This window comes from Eumetopias jubatus, unplaced genomic scaffold (assembly GCF_037043125.1).
Source record: "Eumetopias jubatus isolate StellerSeaLion01/CBP00866 unplaced genomic scaffold, mEumJub1_p1.0 scaffold_5, whole genome shotgun sequence".
Classification (NCBI taxonomy): Eukaryota; Metazoa; Chordata; class Mammalia; order Carnivora; family Otariidae; genus Eumetopias; species Eumetopias jubatus.
This window is the reverse complement of record NW_028274811.1, coordinates 89,908,137-89,925,810: the sequence shown is the minus strand read 5'-3', so window position 1 is coordinate 89,925,810 and position 17,674 is coordinate 89,908,137. Positions and strand designations below refer to the sequence as shown.

General features: G+C 51.5%; 3 protein-coding genes across 3 annotated transcripts; 2 read left to right on the top strand and 1 right to left on the bottom strand.

Annotated features, from left to right (window-relative positions):
• Positions 1–984: 984 nt before the first annotated feature.
• On the top strand, positions 985–7,956 carry ARL10 (ARF like GTPase 10). The gene is made up of 4 exons (XM_028102788.2): positions 985–1,227; positions 1,888–2,089; positions 5,153–5,328; positions 6,697–7,956. The coding sequence occupies exons 1-4, from the start codon at positions 1,045–1,047 to the stop codon at positions 6,868–6,870; spliced, it is 735 nt and encodes a 244-aa protein (XP_027958589.1). The 5' UTR covers positions 985–1,044; the 3' UTR covers positions 6,871–7,956.
• A 4,120-nt stretch (positions 7,957–12,076) lies between these two features.
• Positions 12,077–16,059, bottom strand: NOP16 (NOP16 nucleolar protein). Its single transcript, XM_028102702.2, has 5 exons — positions 15,842–16,059; positions 15,637–15,745; positions 14,297–14,366; positions 12,518–12,624; positions 12,077–12,309 (listed from the first exon to the last, which is right to left on the bottom strand). Exons 1-5 carry the CDS (start codon positions 15,946–15,948, stop codon positions 12,166–12,168), a joined length of 537 nt encoding a protein of 178 aa, XP_027958503.1. The 5' UTR covers positions 15,949–16,059; the 3' UTR covers positions 12,077–12,165.
• A 135-nt stretch (positions 16,060–16,194) lies between these two features.
• On the top strand, positions 16,195–17,154 carry HIGD2A (HIG1 hypoxia inducible domain family member 2A). Its single transcript, XM_028102704.1, has 2 exons — positions 16,195–16,389; positions 16,741–17,154. The coding sequence occupies exons 1-2, from the start codon at positions 16,236–16,238 to the stop codon at positions 16,905–16,907; spliced, it is 321 nt and encodes a 106-aa protein (XP_027958505.1). The 5' UTR covers positions 16,195–16,235; the 3' UTR covers positions 16,908–17,154.
• Positions 17,155–17,674: the final 520 nt, after the last annotated feature.

Here is a 17,674-nt window from a genome sequence, read left to right as displayed (position 1 = left end):
TAAGACCCCATTTAACAGTGTTAAATGGTGCAAGGAGGTCAAGCAAAATAAGAACTAAGATGTTACCAACGGATTTAACAAGGAAGCATTTGTTAGAGACCCGGGTGAAAGTCTCCTTGGGTGGGTTGGGTGAAAAATAGGAAACGCACATTACCCAGAAGTAGGACTGCAATGAAAAGGAGAGGTAGTAACCAGGGAGGGAGGGCAGTTTCCTGAAACGAGAGATCTGATCATTACCCGCAGATGACCAGAAAAGAACCCCGAGACGCTCCTGGTCAACAAGATGGCTTGGGGTTGCTTACAATAAAAACACCTATTCATTCTGCAGACCCTCATGGAGTCCTCTTTTAAAGTACCTCAGGCTGTTTCTCCTGCTACACCTGGAAACCCTGGCAGCCACTGGAAGTCGCGGAGGACTAGGTGATCAGGCGATCTAAACACGGACCCCTAATCCTGCCTGCTTCATTAGCACGATCTGGGAAGCAGCCAAGGGAGGGTAGAGTACTAAAAGTCAGGGACCCGGGTTCCAGTTCCACCTCTGCCATTCCATAACCTGCCACCCCATTGCCGTGTGACTTGCCTCAATTTGTTCCCCGAGGTCCTGAGATGCCCAGGAAACATCGCTTGGGGTTTGAGTGCCGACTGTACCAATGCACTACAGTGCGACCTGGGCCTCCGCTTTCCATTCTAGGAAACACTGTTTTACGGAGTAACCGAGAACACTGATCAGCTCTCCACTAAGCATACAGCAAGTGCTCGGGAGTTGCCAATATCACCGGCTCCCGTCCTGCCCAGGCACAGCCTCCAATTCCCCACCGCACGTAGCAGCGGGAGCGGGATGTCCCGGCGCTCGGGCCAGCGCCCCCGCTCCCGCCGCCGGGGCGTGGGCCGCCTGTCGCGACAGCAACGGTGCATTGTGGGGCTTGTAGTGCGGGGTTGGGCTTGGGTGGGTGGGCGCGGCCACCGCAGTCACAGCGGGGCCATCTTCCGCGGGCCCGGTGGTTCGGCCCGTGCAGCCCGCACCCGTGCCCCTCGCCCGGCCTGATGGCTCCGCGGCCGCTGAGCCCCTTGGTGCTGGCGCTGGGCGGCGCCGCGGCCGTGCTGGGCTCAGTACTCTTCATCCTCTGGAAGGCCTACTTCGGGCGCGGACGGGAGCGGCGCTGGGACCGGGGCGAGGCCTGGTGGGGCGCGGAGCCTGCCTGCCTCCCTGAGTGGGACGAATGGGACGTGAGTGCCGGGCCGGGGTCTGGACCTCCGCACGTGCAGCTGAGGGGTGTGACGCCCCGCGAGGGCAGAAGCGCCTGGGTAGGGGCCCTGGTGCCGCAGCCCGCAGGCCCCTGGCGAAAGGGAGGAGTCATGAGTCCCAGAACTGAAGGATGGGTGGGCGTTTCAGGGTGTGTGTGGCACCGCCCTGCGCGGCCGCGAGACCCGGGCTTCCTCGTGGGCGCTGGAGCTCCGAGGGCGCGGCCCTGGAGCGCCGTCGGGACCGCGCCGGGTCCAGCCCGCGCTCGGCCGGCGCCCGTGCGGTGCGCACAGCCCGCGTCCCGGGGCATGCCGGGAGAGGCCTCCGCCCCCTTCCCCGGCCCCCGGGCGGGTTGCGAATTTTTCGCCTTCGGTGGACCCTGGGACGTGGAGATTGTCAGTCTAAGGAGGCTGAGGCTTCGCGAGGGGAAGAAATTTCACCGAGCTTACTCAGGAAAAGCCAGAAGAATGGGGTTTGAGATTCAGGACTCCAGAGGCAGCGCTGGTCCCACTGTACCAGACCGGGACTGCCTGCCTTCCGGTTGACGGGTGGAGGGCGGGGATGGGCGCTTTGGTGTCTTCGGTCTTCCCTTGGGAAGGCTCCGGCGGGAGGGTGCCGGCCCCAACCTGACCTGTGCCCCACAGCCTGAAGACGAGGACGACGAAGAGCCAGCGCTGGAGGAGTTGGAGCAGCGCGAGGTGCTGGTGCTGGGGCTGGATGGCTCGGGGAAGAGCACGTTCCTGCGCGTGCTGTCCGGGAAGCCTCCGCTGGAAGGCCACATCCCCACCTGGGGCTTCAACTCTGTGCGGCTGCCCACCAAGGACTTCGAGGTGGACCTGCTAGAGAGTGAGCAGACCCCCCCCACACACACACACACCGTCTTCCCATCACCTCAGTTGGACCCAAGCCGGGAATCTTTGCTTGGGGGTGGCTCCAGCATGTATATCTAAGCAGGACACGTCCCTCTATGACATTCTTCCCCTGCCTTTCTGGGGCACAGGATACAGTCCAAGCTCTGTATTCTGACATGATGGGCCATTCATGATTGGGCAGTTCCAGCTTGGTCACTGCCTGTCCCTCACCCCAACTGAAGCTCACATGCCTAATACTGCGATACCAAAAGCTAAAGTTACCTCTGTGCCAAGCATCTGACAGGCATTACTTAATAAAATCCTCCCAACAACTCGGAAAAACTGGAAACAGTTATTACCCTTGTTACATACATGAGGAAAGGGAGGCCCAGCAAGTTAAATAATTTATCCTGGCTCACCCACCTTGCCAGTCTGCTAATGCACACTCTCTGACTGGAGGCTCTTAATGTTTTAAGATTTTATTTATTCATGAGAGAGAGAGAGAGGCAGAGAGAGAAGCAGGGTCCCTGCTGAGCAGGGAGCCCGATGTGGGACTCGATCCCAGGACCCCAGGATCCTGACCTGAGCCAAAGGCAGACGCTTAACCAACTGAGCCACCCAGGTGCCCCTGGAGGCTCTCAATGTTAAGCACCATGTTACATTGCTTGTTTCTGAAGGGTACTTGCTGTTTTCTTTCTTCTGTCCTGTGCTTGCACTGTTCCCTCAGTCTGGAAAGCCCTTCTTCCCTCAATAAACTGCTACACCTCCTTCAAGATTTAGGTCAGGAGCATGTGGGTGGCCCAGTCTGTAGAGCATCTCCTTGATCTCAGGGTCATGAGTTCATGCCCCACTTTGGGTGTGAAGCCTACTAAAAAATAAAAAAAATGAAGAATGCCTCTCTTAAAAGATTTAGGTCAAACATGATATCCTTATGAAACCTTATCTGACTCCTAAGCTAGGTTAAGGGCTCTTCCTCTGAGCTGGTATTTGGCACATACCAGCCTATGTTTCTGACTAGGCATCTGGGGCACAGATGAGTCTGATCCAGCTTTGGCCCCTAGGGCCCAGCCTCAAGCAGGTAACTGGGAGAGCTTGTTGAGTGAGTGATAAGAGAGGGTCTGGGCAGCCCCTGTCCTCAGGGGGATTCCAGGAGAGGTTGGCAGAGGGGCTGTTGAGAAGACAGCAGTACTTAGCCACCTGTGTCCCAACTACAGACTTGGTGGGAGAGATTAGTGGACTTCCTGCCAGCCAAAGGGCTCAGACGATAAAGACTGGTTATGCACTAGGTGGTGGGATCAGACTCTGAGGGCCTGGCTATATCTTTCCTCCCTGATTGTGGCAAACATTGATATTCACCTGGAAATTGGTCCTTTAAACAATATTTTCCCCGTCTCCCTTTCTTGTGCCAGGGATGCAAAAGGCTCAAGTGGGATTCTGCACTTGACTCCCACTCTGGCAGAGAGAGTACCCCCCAACCTCGAACCCTGGGAGAAGGGGTTTGGTGTTTTCATATTACCCAAGAGTCTCAGGTTCAGTAGGTTTGCTCCTGGATTCAAACCCAGAACTCCCATTCAAGTCCTGGAACTGGAACTCTCCCTTCCCACAACACTCACTTGGCTATGGTCTACACCTGGAGCCCAGCCGAGATGAGCCCTTTGTGTATCTTTGATGACTCTTCCCTTCTCCCCCCTTCCCCCACTTCCCATATCCTGTCCATTTTATTAGCTAGTTCTTTCAGCTTTATTTTCCAATAGATTTTGCATCTGTCCACTTCTCCCCACTTTCACCACTGCCTGTTTGGTCTGAACCACCATCATCTCAGTACTATAATAGCCTCCTTGCTGGTCTTCCTGTTTTCACTTCTGTCCCCTACTGTCAGCCAGCAGTGTCTTTCAGAAACCCATGTTGCTCTTGCGTAAAACCTTTAAGGGGCTCCCCAACGGCCTCACTGTAGCCTGACAGCCCCTGTGTTGTCAAGCCCTGGCCGACCTCGCCGGCTGTGGCTTTTTCCCCTCTCCCGCTGGCACTGCCTTGGCCACACTGGCTGCCTTCTGTTTCTCAAACACATTGAGCTTCCTCTTCCCTCTGCCTGTAATGCTTTCCTCTGCCTCTTCCCTTAGCTAGCTCCTTCTCATTATCCCAGACTCCAGTCCCATGCTGTCTCCTCAGGGAGACCTTCTCAGACCACCCAGTCCAAAGCCACCCCCAGTCGTTTTCACTTTTTCTCTTTTATTTCCTTTCTGAAATGTGCTTACCTGCTATTGCTCTGTCTGTCTTGGTTACAGAGGGAGCTCCTTGAGATCAGGGCCCTGTCTGCCTTGCTCACCTCTGTATCCCCAGCACCCAGATCAGCGCTTGGCACCTAGTAAGCACTCAGTAAATATTTGTTGAGTGCCTGCTATGTGCCAGGCATTGTGCTGAGGGCTTTGGGGGGGATCCAGATGTAAACAGCTCCTTAAAGAGCATAGAGTCCACAAGTGTCAGAAGTATATCCAGAAACACTAGGATGCAGTGTGGCTAATGGGGACTGTGCAGAGGGACAAGAAGGCAACCCAAGTTGGGGGTACTACGTGGGCGGCCATGTGGTGGTAGGACTGAGTATGGTATTTGCAAGGAAAGAAAATGGGATGACCAAACTGAACAAGAGACACTGAATGGAGAATGGCTGTGCACAGGCTGGGCAGGGAGTCCTGGCTTCTGACCACACCATCACTGTCTGGGGAGAAAGCTAGGAATTGGCAGGAAGTAGCCCAGGAAATGAGCACCTTGTATGCCAGTCTGTGAAAGGTGTGTTGCACATGGTACCTTTGGGTTTTGCTGCAACCTGTTAGTGGGTAAGTTCAGTGAGAGGGAGAACGCTGCTGCTCGAAGGTAGTGACTTGCCCAGGGAGCCCCAGCTGTCAGAGCCAAAGCTAAACCAGATTGGCTCCAGAACCTGTGGTCTTCCTTGCCCCTGGCTGGTGGAACCTTGGGAAACTGGAAGTGGGGTGGTCTTGGGGATATATGTAGAGAGCCAGGGCCCAGGGAGGCTCTGAGCTGGCCTCTGGCCTCTCCTCAGTCGGTGGCAGCCAGAACCTACGCTTCTACTGGAAGGAGTTTGTGAATGAAGTAGACGTGCTGGTGTTCATGGTGGACTCGGCTGACCGGCTGCGGCTGCCCTGGGCCCGGCAGGAACTGCACAAGCTACTGGACAAGGACCCTGACCTGCCTGTCGTTGTGGTGGCCAACAAGCAGGTGAGGGCCATGGGAGGCTGGCTTAGACCAGTTGGACTTGATCCACTGATCCCTGGGCAGGGGCAGGGGCAGGGAGCACAGGAGAGAGATGCAGGCCCAGGCCTGTGATCTGGAGCACTTGGCTGAGATACTGTCCCCCACTCTTCTACCTGTGCTTTTTCCTCATCCCTGATCCTCATCCTGTCTGCCTTCCCCTTTGTCTCCCTGTTACCCATCATCCTGGAGAAATGAGAAAAATAATGATTAAGTATCCACTACATGTGAGGTATGAAATAACATTTCATATTATGCTTCTAATTGACCCTACCAGGTATGGGATACTATTCCCATTTTACAGACTGGAAATCTGAAGCTCAGAGAGGTTTTGTAATCTCCCCAAGGTTGTACACCTTGAAAACAGTGGAATTGGGATGTCTGACTCCAAAACTTGTGCCTTTTCTACTTTGCCATGTCCTTGTGACTTCCAGGTCTAGAGCAGAGAGCTAAAGCTGGGAAGTGATAAGTTGAGCAGGTTGAAATAACAATAATAAATAACATTTATAAGTGTGCTTATAGCGTGCCAGGCTAAGCACCTGACAATCATGACCTCACTTAAATCCTACAAAACCCCATGACAGGCCTTGTTATTACCCCTCCATGCCCAAAGTTAAGACTGCTGTGTGGCAAAGTCGGGACTTGAACTCAGATCTTCCTCAAAGATCCGGCTCTTAACCACACTATACTTCTCCTGGGCCTTTGGCCCAGCAACCCTCGGCATCACAGGCTCAAGGTGCCATTTTCAATAAATACCAGGTAAAACCTTGCCACAGTATGGAGTTCTGTCATTTTTCCTGTGGCCTGGCCCACGTCCCTGAGCACCATGGCACTTGTTTCCAACCTGACTGGTAGAGAAACTATACGTCTTTGCCCCAGTTTCCCCTATCGGGAAATCCTTGACAATCACTTATAAATATGTAACCATATGTCCTGGTCTGCCTGGGATGGTCCCCATTTATGCCTGTTGTTCTGGTATAATGATTAATAGTGCCCACTTTAAGTCTCAGAAGTACTCTGGGTTGGATGATGAATTACATCATCATTCTATTTATAAACTATAATAATAAGTCTGAGTGCCTCTCACAATGCCTGGCTTATAGAAGGTGCTGTTTTCTCACCACAGTGGTTAATGGTGGTATGAAAAGAGGTTGGTAACAAAGGAAAGTCAGAGATGAGGAAGAGAATTTCGACCAAGGGGCCCAGAGGGCACTTCTGGGAACTTAGGCCCCAGTGTTCCCCAGGATAGCCAAAAACAGTTCTTTGCATGGAGGACAGTGTGGGTGCTGGGAAACTGGGAGCTCTGTTCCAACTGGCTTCTCCGTCTCATCCCAGGACCTGAGTGAGTCCATGAGTATGGTGGAGCTGCAGGAGGAGCTGGGCCTGCAGGCTGTCGATAGCCAGCGGGAGGTTTTCCTCTTGGCAGCCAGCATCGCCCCTGCAGGACCCGGCTTTGAAGACCCCGGCACCGTGCATATCTGGAGACTGCTCTTGGAGCTTCTCTCCTAGGCCGCTCCCACCCCCTCACTCGCCAGCCAACCCTGGAGACCCCAGTCCTGCCGCTCCTGCTTCCCGCTGCCAGCGTGGGCCCGAGGCAGAAGCCATGTGGCAGCACGTCCTTTCTCTCCACCCGCCCTCCAGAGCGGGGCCTGGGCAAGGCCAGGAACCACACAGAAGCCTTCCTGGTGCGGTGGCCGTGAGGCCGAAGTGGGGAGTCAGGTGAGGCTCACTCCAGGCTGGAAGTGGATCCAACTTCCACCACTGAAGGCACCCCTCCTTCTCTGATGTGTGCAGTGAGGTGCTCAGCGGGCTCAGTTCTTCCCTCTGCCGGTCCTGGTGATTGAGAACCAGGCTCGTGTCAGAAGTACTGCCGGAACTGGTCCCTCCTGGTGACCCCCCGCCCTTCTCATGCAGTCCGGTTGTGGGCAGTACACAGTGAGCCCTGGCTCCAAGGCCCGAAGTGTCCTGCAGCCCCAGCTCTGGCCAGCTGGCTCGAGGCCCTGGGACCATCACTTTAAAGGGGTGATTTGCATGTTTTTTTCTAATTTGGAGATAGAGTTTCCAGCCATGAAGGTAAGAAGTGCTAGGACGAACCTGGAGATCCTAGCAGGGAGTTTTCTGAAACCTCCCTGCTTCTGCAAGCCAAGGCCTGCCCGCCAGATGATGACATCAAGCGGTATTCACCCCTCGCCAGAAAAACGAAAGGCTTTTCTCCCCCACACGTGGAGACAGAAGCTGCTGCTATTGCATTAACTGTGCCAATGCCCATGTTTACAGAAGTCTGGGGAAGGAGCCTGTGTCCCTGGGGAGAAGACTGTCAACTGGAGCTGGGTGTTGGCCTCAGAACTGCGTTTTATTTATTTATTTATTTATACAAGGAACAGACCAAAGTTTCAGGTTCTGTGTCTAGGTGCTGTTATCAAAACCCCAGATGACTGTCATGGAAAATCTGTGTCTTTGACGAAAATAGCTGGGATTGTGAGATGTGTGATAACCTGCACACGTCAGTGCAGACAAAGCTCTAGCTCTCCCCCATCATTTACAGCTATAATCGGTATCCTACTTTACGTTGATCCACATTAAACTTAAACTCCACCACTTGGCCCAGTATGTCAAAAGGACACAACCCCCTTCCGTGTAGATGGTGACTCTAGGAGGGGAAATGTCAATCATGTAAATCCAGGTAAAAAGAAATGGGAATTAGCTGATCAGTCAACAGGGTACCTGGAGGCTTTGTGTACCGTAGCCTTTCTGGACCTGCTGATTCCCCAACTAAAAGTTGGACAGAATTTCTGTTCTCTCCAGTGCACACTCCATGATTCTCCTGTTTCTGGTGATCAGCCAGTTTATCTATATATTGACACTTTTTAGTGCAAAGGAAGGAGGCTTTTGTCGGCCAGGGGCCGTTCAGTAATCAGTAGCCACAGAGGGACTTTTTTTGAGGAGATACTCAACTCAGTTTGCTTTTTAATTGAGAATAGAGATGACGTGCCTTCATTTCACTTGACATTGACTCAGTGTGCCTCAGTTCCATGCTGTGGCCTACATGAGAAGAGGCACAGGGAGGGAAGGTGGGGTGGGACGCTCCTCTAAGTCCAGAAGTGTGACTGTAGTTAGTGGCCTGCTGTGCTCTTGGGCTGTGGGTGTATCAACAGAATCACTGTTCTTTGAAATTCTAATTACCTTCCTGCCGAAGAAAGATTTGTCTGCTTTTATTTTAAATATTTAAGGAATGACTTGGCTTTTAGAGTAGCCTTTGAAATTTTGCAGACAGCTTTTCATTTTGACATTGAAAGATTGTTCTGTAAACCCCACCTTGTTCTCTAGTGCTTGACATTTACCTCTGGAACCAGCATTGTTGTAGGGTACCCTTTTCTAATTAAGATCTGCCTTTGGTCTAATGAGTATGATTATGTAATACAATTTTCAAAGTCCCCAGTGAGGGGAGTGAACTTGAATAGTTTTATAGTAACTGTACCTACTTGAGCAACTTCTGAAGACCACTCCCAGAACTGACAGGTCCCAGTGGTACACCAGAAGACGCACACCACTGGGGAAGGGGGTTGCTGAAGGTCCAGAGTACCACCCCTGATACTTGTCTAGAACATAGATGATCTCTTGACCTGTGGGTGTGCCTCATCACATCTGTGGCTGACCACTGTGCTCTAGTGGGACTACCGTCCTGTCCTCCAGGCAGAGCACCAAACAGCGCTCATCTGCTCTGGTTTCCGCCAGGACTAGACTGGGCAAAGTAGAGCAACAGGCCTCTCTTGTGAACAGCCATAGGCCTGGCCTGTGGTGCTTTTACCCAGTTGCTCCTGAGTATGACTTTCTGACTCACCAGCCCAGATCACCTGCTCCTGGGAACCAGCCATTATCTGGAGTTCATCTCAAAGTGAGTTTTCTGAGCTAGCCTGGGTGACACTGCCCCCGCCAAGGCTGCCCCAACACTACAGCTCCCAAACTAGCTGAGCATGGCATAGGGGTCAGATGTCAGCCCCTCTCCTTTTCTAATGAAGGCAACTGGAAGGTAGGCTCTGGATCTGAGAGAGCAGGTGGGCACTCCACATCAAAGGGAAGCTTCTGCTTTGCCTGTTGAACCGATGCCTGATCATTTACCCTGGCACTGACGGCTTCTGATCTTAAGAATTACTTAATGCAGTGTGGCTTCTGATTTTCCATTCTCTCACCTGCTGTCAACCCTGTGAGGAGAGGCCAACTTGGCCCAAAGCTTGGTCATGTGGATGGTCTAAGCAAAAAGGCTCCCAGACCACCAACTTGACTGGCTGCTAATCCCAAGGAGCCTCCTCGGGTACCTCTTGGTACCTCTTGCACTGACACACTGGTATCCAGCCATAAGGACGGGGGTTGGGTGGTGAAATCAGTCCATCACAGCACTCCCAGTCCTCCACAGAGAGGTACTGATGAAAATCTGAGGACTCTTGCCTATCTGGCTGAATGAAACACTAGATACTGCAAAAAATGTTCCCACTGGTCTTGGGAAAAATTTTGTTCTTATGCTTGTTTAATAGCAGCTGCCAGCACTTTGAACTAGCTGCTGAAGCTCACCTGTGGTACCAGCCCACACCTCAGACCTGGAACAGTCTGAGCCGTCTTTCTGTCACATTTGTTGGCTCACACAGCTTCAGTCCTTCCTAGTAGCTATGAAAAGAACCTCCAACCTTTCCTCATTTGCTGCCTCTGTGAGGTGGGTCCATGAGGGGAGAAGTCCCATCAGAGATCTGGAAGTAAAGAGGCCTTGCTGTCCCAGCCCAAGCCCAACGAATCCAGACCCACAGGGTTACCAAGGACAAACTACATAAGGGAGAGCCAGTGGCTATATGAGGCACACAATAAATGCCCAAAACTTGGATATGGTTTCGTTTGAATTCTAATTTGAGGAGTATATGCTGGGTGCTCACAGTTCTCTAGCAAGGGGCAGGTATGGAGGGTGATCCCAGAATACTTCCAGCGACACAATCATTTGTCAACAGCAAGTCCCAGTCCTCTGGCCCTTCAGCCCACATGGAAGTGGTAAGGAACTTGGGCTTTGGCCTAACTTCATACCTTTTGGGAAGTATCCAAACCTGGCTGCCATTCCTTGGAAGTTCTAGCTGACAGGACCAGAAGTCAGAATGGAGCATTCCCCCAGCACCCGCCTTGGGCTCAGCTCTGGATTCCCAGGGAAGGTGCCTGCACTCAAGCCCAGTCCAGCAGGGGATGTCAAGCAGATTACAAGGCAGTTATGACTGCTATGTATTGCTACAGGAAGTCTGGGACGTAGGGATGACAGGAGACTTACACAGCCTAAGGATGGGGGACAGTGGCAGGAAAAGCTTTCCAAAATTGGCACCTGAATTGGGTAAAGAAACAAGGGGACAGCTGTCAAGGCCTGAATTTCGAATGCTGTGGGGGACGTTATGAGGCCAAATAAAAACCCTCACTAGTGGGGCGCCTGGCTGGCTCAGTCTGTAGAGCATGTAATTCTTTATCTCACGGTCATGAGTTCAAGCCCCACTTTGGGCATGGAGCCTACTTGAAAGAAAAAAAAAGAAGTCCCCAGCTTCAGTCTAGATTCCAAAGGCTGTGTGCACGCTGCTTACAAGGGCCAGTCACTGCTGGGAGCTAAGCCAGCTGGGTCCCATAGGAGGGGTTTCTGGGACCCTGTCCGTTTTCAGCCTGCCCTGATAGTATGGGACTGATGGGCTGCCTTCAAGAGCTGAAAGGGAGGATAGTGAAAGTCCAGGTTTAGCTGTTGGACTGACTTCAAACGTCACACTGGCCTCTCAAGCCTCAGTTTCCTTACCTGTAAAACAATAAAGCCACATACCTTACAGGGTTTTATGTGAAGTGATCTATGTAAAAACACCAAGTCCTTTTTAAGAGCAGTAAGAAGAACCAGATGTGAGGGGCCCTTCTAGGGGAAGCATTAGGAATGAGAGGGGTTTTGGATTATAATAGCTGACGATAAAGTATCAAAAGCAGAAAATGCCCAGTGCCCACCCCACAATGTGCCTGTGATCCTGCTATGTAAGTCATCACCCCACATCACCAAATTAGGTAGGCCTGCCCCAGAGAATGGCCACAGTGTGGCACACAGTACCTGGCACACAGTCGAGTGCTACTCAGCAGTCCAACAGTCTCAGCAGATTTGGGGGCCTCAGGTTCCTTTAAGGGCAAGCAATCGGAAGATGAGCAGCAAAGGCCAGTCATAAGGAGGTGGCAGTACAGCTACTTACCCTCTGGCCCTCGAGCCAATATTCTAGCCTCCAGCCTAGGAGGGGGGCTAGCGTTGGTGAGACACAGCCCTCCCAAGGACTGCAGGGTTAGCAGCAGGCTTCTGTACAAGGGTTAATGCTGTGCAGGAAACCAAGGCAGAGCAATGGAACCAGAACACAGGACAAGAGGAAGGAGGCCACACCTAAGGGCGGGTGGGAATGTGGCACATAAGGGGCTGGATGGCCTCTCTGCCCCAGCTGAGTGGGTTTTCAGCCAGGGGCAGTCCCAGGGCTTGGTTGCAAAGGGAACACACAACCACCAGAGAAGTAAAATAATCTTGTTTTATTATGTACAGACTATATGTAAACAAACCACCCACTCTGAAAACAGTAGGTTCTGGCTTTTCTCAGGGCCCTCAGAAGCCTCTTGGAGACAGTTCCTTCCCCAGAAAGGGGAGTGTGAGTGTGTGTGTGCAACCTTCTGATTCCATGGGGTTTGGCCAGCCCCATCTGGCCACATGCCCCTCTTTGCCTTAAGGAGCCTCTCTGGTCCAGGAGGCTGAGGCCTGAGGCAGGCATAAGCCAATCATTCAACCTCCATCTTAATCTTCTGCAAAGAATCAATGAAGGTTTGCCACTCCGCTGGGTAAAAACGCTTATAGACATTGATCTTATTCCGAATCTGTTTCGGGGTATCCTGATAGTAATTCTTCTCATCCCGGGCCATAGCCTAAGAAGGAAGAAAGGCCACTTGAGGAGTGCTGGACAGAGGCAAAGGTTCGAGTCCTAGGACTGCCTGAGTTGGGCAAACCACTTCGTATCCCTGAAGTCCAGGTTCCTCACCTCAGGCAAGAGACAAGCAGATCAGACCCCAAATGGTCAAGGGTGCCTTCCCAACAGACCCAAGCGGTTCTTCCTGCCAGGCCCAAACCACTCACCTTATAGTCCTCCCCATGATTCTCCACCATGTAGTGCACATAGTCAATGAGGTCTCGAGACAGTGTGTTTCCTTTCTTTTCTGGAAGGCTAGCTTCTGCCTCCAGGTCTGGGGTGAGAGAAACCAGGATACAGAAAATGAGGTTTTGCCTCTTGCATTTTTGAGTTGCCCAGTCATCCTTTTACCCCACCCCAAACCATGGCCATCAGATGGGCTCTGCCTCTCCATCCCCAAATGCAGTGCTCTTCAGTCCCTGGGGTCCCAGGCCATGACACAATCACCTACGGGTGTCGCAACTACCTAAAAGGTAAGCCATCTCTCTTTGGGTCTCAGCTGGGTAAAGTGCAGGCACCAAACTACTAATCTCTACTTAGTACCGGGTCCTGGGGACAGAGAGGAAGACACATTGCCTACCACAGGTCGGGACTCCCTTCCATCTCTAAAACTCCCTGAGAATTTCTTTTCTTGAAATGTTACAATAATAACGTGAAATGGAAAGGTATGAATGAGAATGAATGCTATAGGAACCAGGGCCTGAGGCTGGGCCCCAGTGCCCCACTGCTCCAAGTGAGGGCAAAAGCGAAGCTGTGGAGCCAGTCATGGCTTCACTGTTAAAATAGTTAGGGGCGCCTGGGTGGCTCAGTCAGTTAGACATCCGACTTCTTGGTTTCGGCTCAAGTCATCATCTCATGGGTCATAAGATCGAGCCCCGTGTCAGAATCCGCCCTGAGCGTGGAGTCTGCTTGTCCTTCTCCCTCTGTTCCTGCCCCCACTATCGCTCTCTCCCTCGCTCTCTGGAATAAATAAATCTTTAAAATTAATTAATTAATCACCTAGGCAAATACTCCCCATTTCTCAACTAGGAGAAAAACAGCTCATGGAAACAAGGTGGTCAAATGTTATCCAGGGGTTAAGTGCTAAATTGCTTATAGTCAAAATTATCTTTGACTTGGTTGCCAGGGGCTGGGGGTAGGGAGGCAGGGAAATGGGGAGTTGTTTAATGGGTAGAGTTCCACTTTTGAAGATGAAGAAGTTCTGGACATCTAATGCATGACAACATAAACATACTTAACACTACTGAGCTATATAGTTAAAAATGATTAAGATAGTAAACTTTATGTGATATGTTTTTTACCACAATTTTTAAAAATTCTTTCAAGAATGACAGTTTAAAAATTTGACAATAAGTACACCTTACTTTATTTATGCAATTCTGTGTAGTAATTCTTACGAGAATCACTGATAGGAACACAAGGAATTCTCTATCAAATGTCTGGCCATGTAAAACCCTTTTAACTTCAGAACCACTAAACATCTTGGACAGGTAAGAGAAGATGGGTGGGGAATTTCAGAGTATTCCTGCTTCCCTGCAGAATTTGCTCTGTTTTAATATTCAGTCTCTATAGCATTAATACACATGAAATTGATTTGTCCCTGAAAAGATTACATGAGATGATGGAATCTCTATAAAAATCTGTTCATCCTTAAATTCATGACAAGCTGAACATATGCCTGAGTCTCACTGGTGTCATTTCTATTCTCTCAAGCACCTGACTGCATCCTCCCTGAACATCTCTGACCTTACTTCAAACGCTTGAGTGTAGTAAGTAGACTGAAAATGTCCCAGTCAGAGACACAGTCTTAACCTTGTGAGCCCCAGACCAGCTCCCTTCTCCCCTCTGAGCCTGTTTTTTCCATCTGTAAAATGAAGACATCTGAGGGCCCTTTCTAGCCCTGACTGTGCAGGATGGTGACCTAGAGGAATGTGGCCAGCACCCACCATTTAGCACATAGGGCTTCCGCACAAGCTCCTTAGGCCTCTCCTCTACGTCCACCTCCATGGCCTTCACCTGCAGAGAACAGAGCGTATGAGACCAGAAGACAAAGGAAGGATCCTGGATGTGGGGAAATTCTAGAGGGTCCTGCCCATCTCAACATAACTGCATTACCCATGAGAATCCCTACACATATGCAGGCAGGAATAGATGACAGAGAGAACCAATGCCCCAGAGGCTTTACAGTTTCCAAAAGGGACTCAAGGAAGCAATTCATCTTTCTGTACCTATCTATAAAATGGGCATAATACTCCTTGCCTACCTCACCCCATGTGTGCTAATCAAGTGAAACAATGCCCATGAAACCTCTTTATAGTTTACAATGAGGAGATATTAGATATCTTCTCTATGAAAAGGAGCAACCTGACAGTGCTTGGCTACAGCTTCACATTTGATCAAGAAACAGTAGTGCCATTTTCCCCTGGCATGAAGGGATAAAAAGAAACTTGTCTAAAAGCAATGGGACAGCGGTGCCTGGGTGGCCAAGTGGCTCAGTCAGTTAAGCATCTGCCTTCAGCCCAGGTCATGATCTCAGGGTCCTAGGATGGAGCCCCATGTGAGGCTCCCTACTCAGCAGGGAGTCTGCTTCTCCGTCTGCCCTCCCCAAATAAATAAAATCTTAGTCCATTCATTAGGTTAACTATTGAGCACTAGTCACATCCTAAGCACCACTGGACAAAACACAAAATCCTTGTCCCCAAGATTATGTTGAGGGAAAGAGGCACAGACAATAAACAAATAAATATATAAAATACCATCAAGTATTTACAAGTGCTATGAATTAAAGCAGGGAAGAAATTCCTGAGTTAAAAAAAGGTGCTATTTTTGAAAGTCTGGTGCAGAAAAAGACTTATTTGGAAGAAACTAAGGAAGCCTCAGACCAAGGATAACTAGATGACAGGGAAAGGTGTAAGGAAGAATAAGCAAAAATCCCAAATTCGGGGAGGGGGTCCTTATTAGGAGAGTTAAGGGCAGAAAAAGATAAATTCTGGGAAATACCATTGAGATGCCAAGGGACCCAAACAGGTTAATTTCGGAGGGGAAAAGAAATGAGTGGAGAAGAAAAGGGGGGAGCTCCAACCCAGGTCCACTGTATGCTGGGGAGTAGGAGGGTGGTGGTAAAGAGCCTTTCAACCACAGTCGGTGCAGGCTGCCGGAGTTGCTGTGGGAAGGTCGCAAACCCAGGAAAAGCGTGAGCGTGGCAATGGACACGAAGAAGTTCTGAAACTCAGCTGAGTATGGTGGGAAACAGGGGTCAGGGGCCGGGACCCTGCCATGTCAGCACCTTTCTCTTACGGAGGGGCACCGCCTTGTTGGGGTCCATAGCCAACCCCATCTCGGCCAGGTTCTGCCGCACGGATTTGGCGTGGTCCCAGGCATGTCGGATGTGGGAGCTACAGGGAAAGAGAGAGAGAGAGAGATCACGGAACCGTCATCTCGCCGGCTGTCTCAGCCGAGGTCCCCTGTCTCCTAAACCCTTGTCCCCTCACCACTCGATTCGTGGCGCTGCTTTCCGTCGAGCATTCCGGTTCAGACGCTTCCGGTTAACATTGTAACCGAACTTCTGTCTCCTGGTCTTCCCCTTGGCCTTGGGCATTGCCTTGACCACCGAACCGGCAACCTATAACTAAAGTGGCTCGCACTCGCAGCACCTCGTGTCGCAGACTACTTCCGGCGGATGCGCGCGAGGGCTTTACAGGCTATTTGCGGAAATGTAGTCCTCCCCACAGCGACATCAGGCGGATTACCACGATTCCCAGAGTGCAATGAGCGGTTGGCGCCTGCGTACAAGCTCAGCAAATTCCTTTTCCCCGCCCCTTCCATGACCTCATCAGGAGGCGGAGTTTAGCGTCCGTATTTTCTCCCAAAGCAGTTCCCCGGAACATGGCGGCTCCTGGTCCTGTGACTCCCGGGGCACCCTTTGAACCAGCACAGCCCCCAGTCATTGAGGGCTTTAGCCCCAGTATCTACAGCACTCAAGAAAGCTTCAAGGAAAAATTTCTTCGCAAGACCCGCGAGAACCCAATGGTACCCATAGGTAAGCAGGTGCTGCAGGAACTGTAGACGGATAGGGTAGTGAGGTCTGACGGAATGAATTAGGGGAGGACCGGGAAAGCGAAGGGGGACGGCGGACCGGAACTGTGGCGATGGGGCCGGGCGGTGAGAGGTCATCCTGATTGGAGCGGGAGCTGGGCGGGATTGGGGGGTGCTGAGATGGGGCGAGCCCTGTAACTGAGAGGACCCTACCTCGACCAAACCCACCCACTAGGCTCTACTCCCTTTCCCTCAGCCGTCGTTCCCAGCTCTGGACTCTGAGTACGGGAGGCCTACAGCGGGGAGGGGCCTCCGGGGCCGGAACGTGCCACTCCTCACTTTGTCCCCTCCTCAGGCTGCCTGGGCACGGCGGCCGCCCTAACCTACGGCCTCTACTGCTTCCATCGGGGTCAGAGCCACCGCTCTCAGCTCATGATGCGCACCCGGATCGCTGCCCAGGGCTTCACGGTCGCAGCCATCTTGCTGGGTCTGGCTGCATCTGCTATGAAGTCTCGATCCTGAGTCCGAGACCTGCCTTGAAAGTTACACAGAGACCATTCCCAGCCCCAGGAGCAACCACCAGTTCCGCTACCTGACATTCCCGCGACTCCCCTGACAAGCCCCTGTATCAGCGGGGGAAGAAGTGGCCAATTGTGTAACTGACAGATGTTTTTTCAGGAATCTCAGATTCGGTTCAGTTTGGGTGTTGCATAGTTCTATTTGTGCCCCACTTTCTTCACTTCCTACTTAATAAACTGATCCACTTGTAGTTTGGTGAATTCATTCTCAGTGTAGCCCCCCAGGGTTTTTGGTCTTTGGTTTTAGGAGGAGATTGTCTAAAGACTGTAGGGGCCCTTAGAAATCTTAAGAGTCTAATGATTCCCAAACTTCTCTGGTAACAGTCACCTGGGGAACTTGTTAAAAGTAGAGAGTCCATAGAGTGGTGCTATTTGAAAAAAACTGATCTTTCCAACAATTTTCAAACTTTCAACAGGAAAACCTTCCTTGAGATGAGGCTGGCCAAAGCCCTGTCAGAGGCAGGGGGGCTCTGCCCTCCACTTTGCTTCTGCTCCTCACCCCACTCCCACCTCCTGAGAGCATCTAGGGCTCCACTGATGTAGACCATCCCTGCTTGGTTCTTGATGCGTCTTACAGAACAGGAAACTGAGGCTCAGAGGAGCAGCCTGGTGGAGTGGTAGCATAGTCACAAAGCTTGCCACGGGTCTGTGTACCTAGTGTTCAGGGTTAAGGAAGAAAAGAGGCTGGGGACCTTGAGGGAACTCTACAAG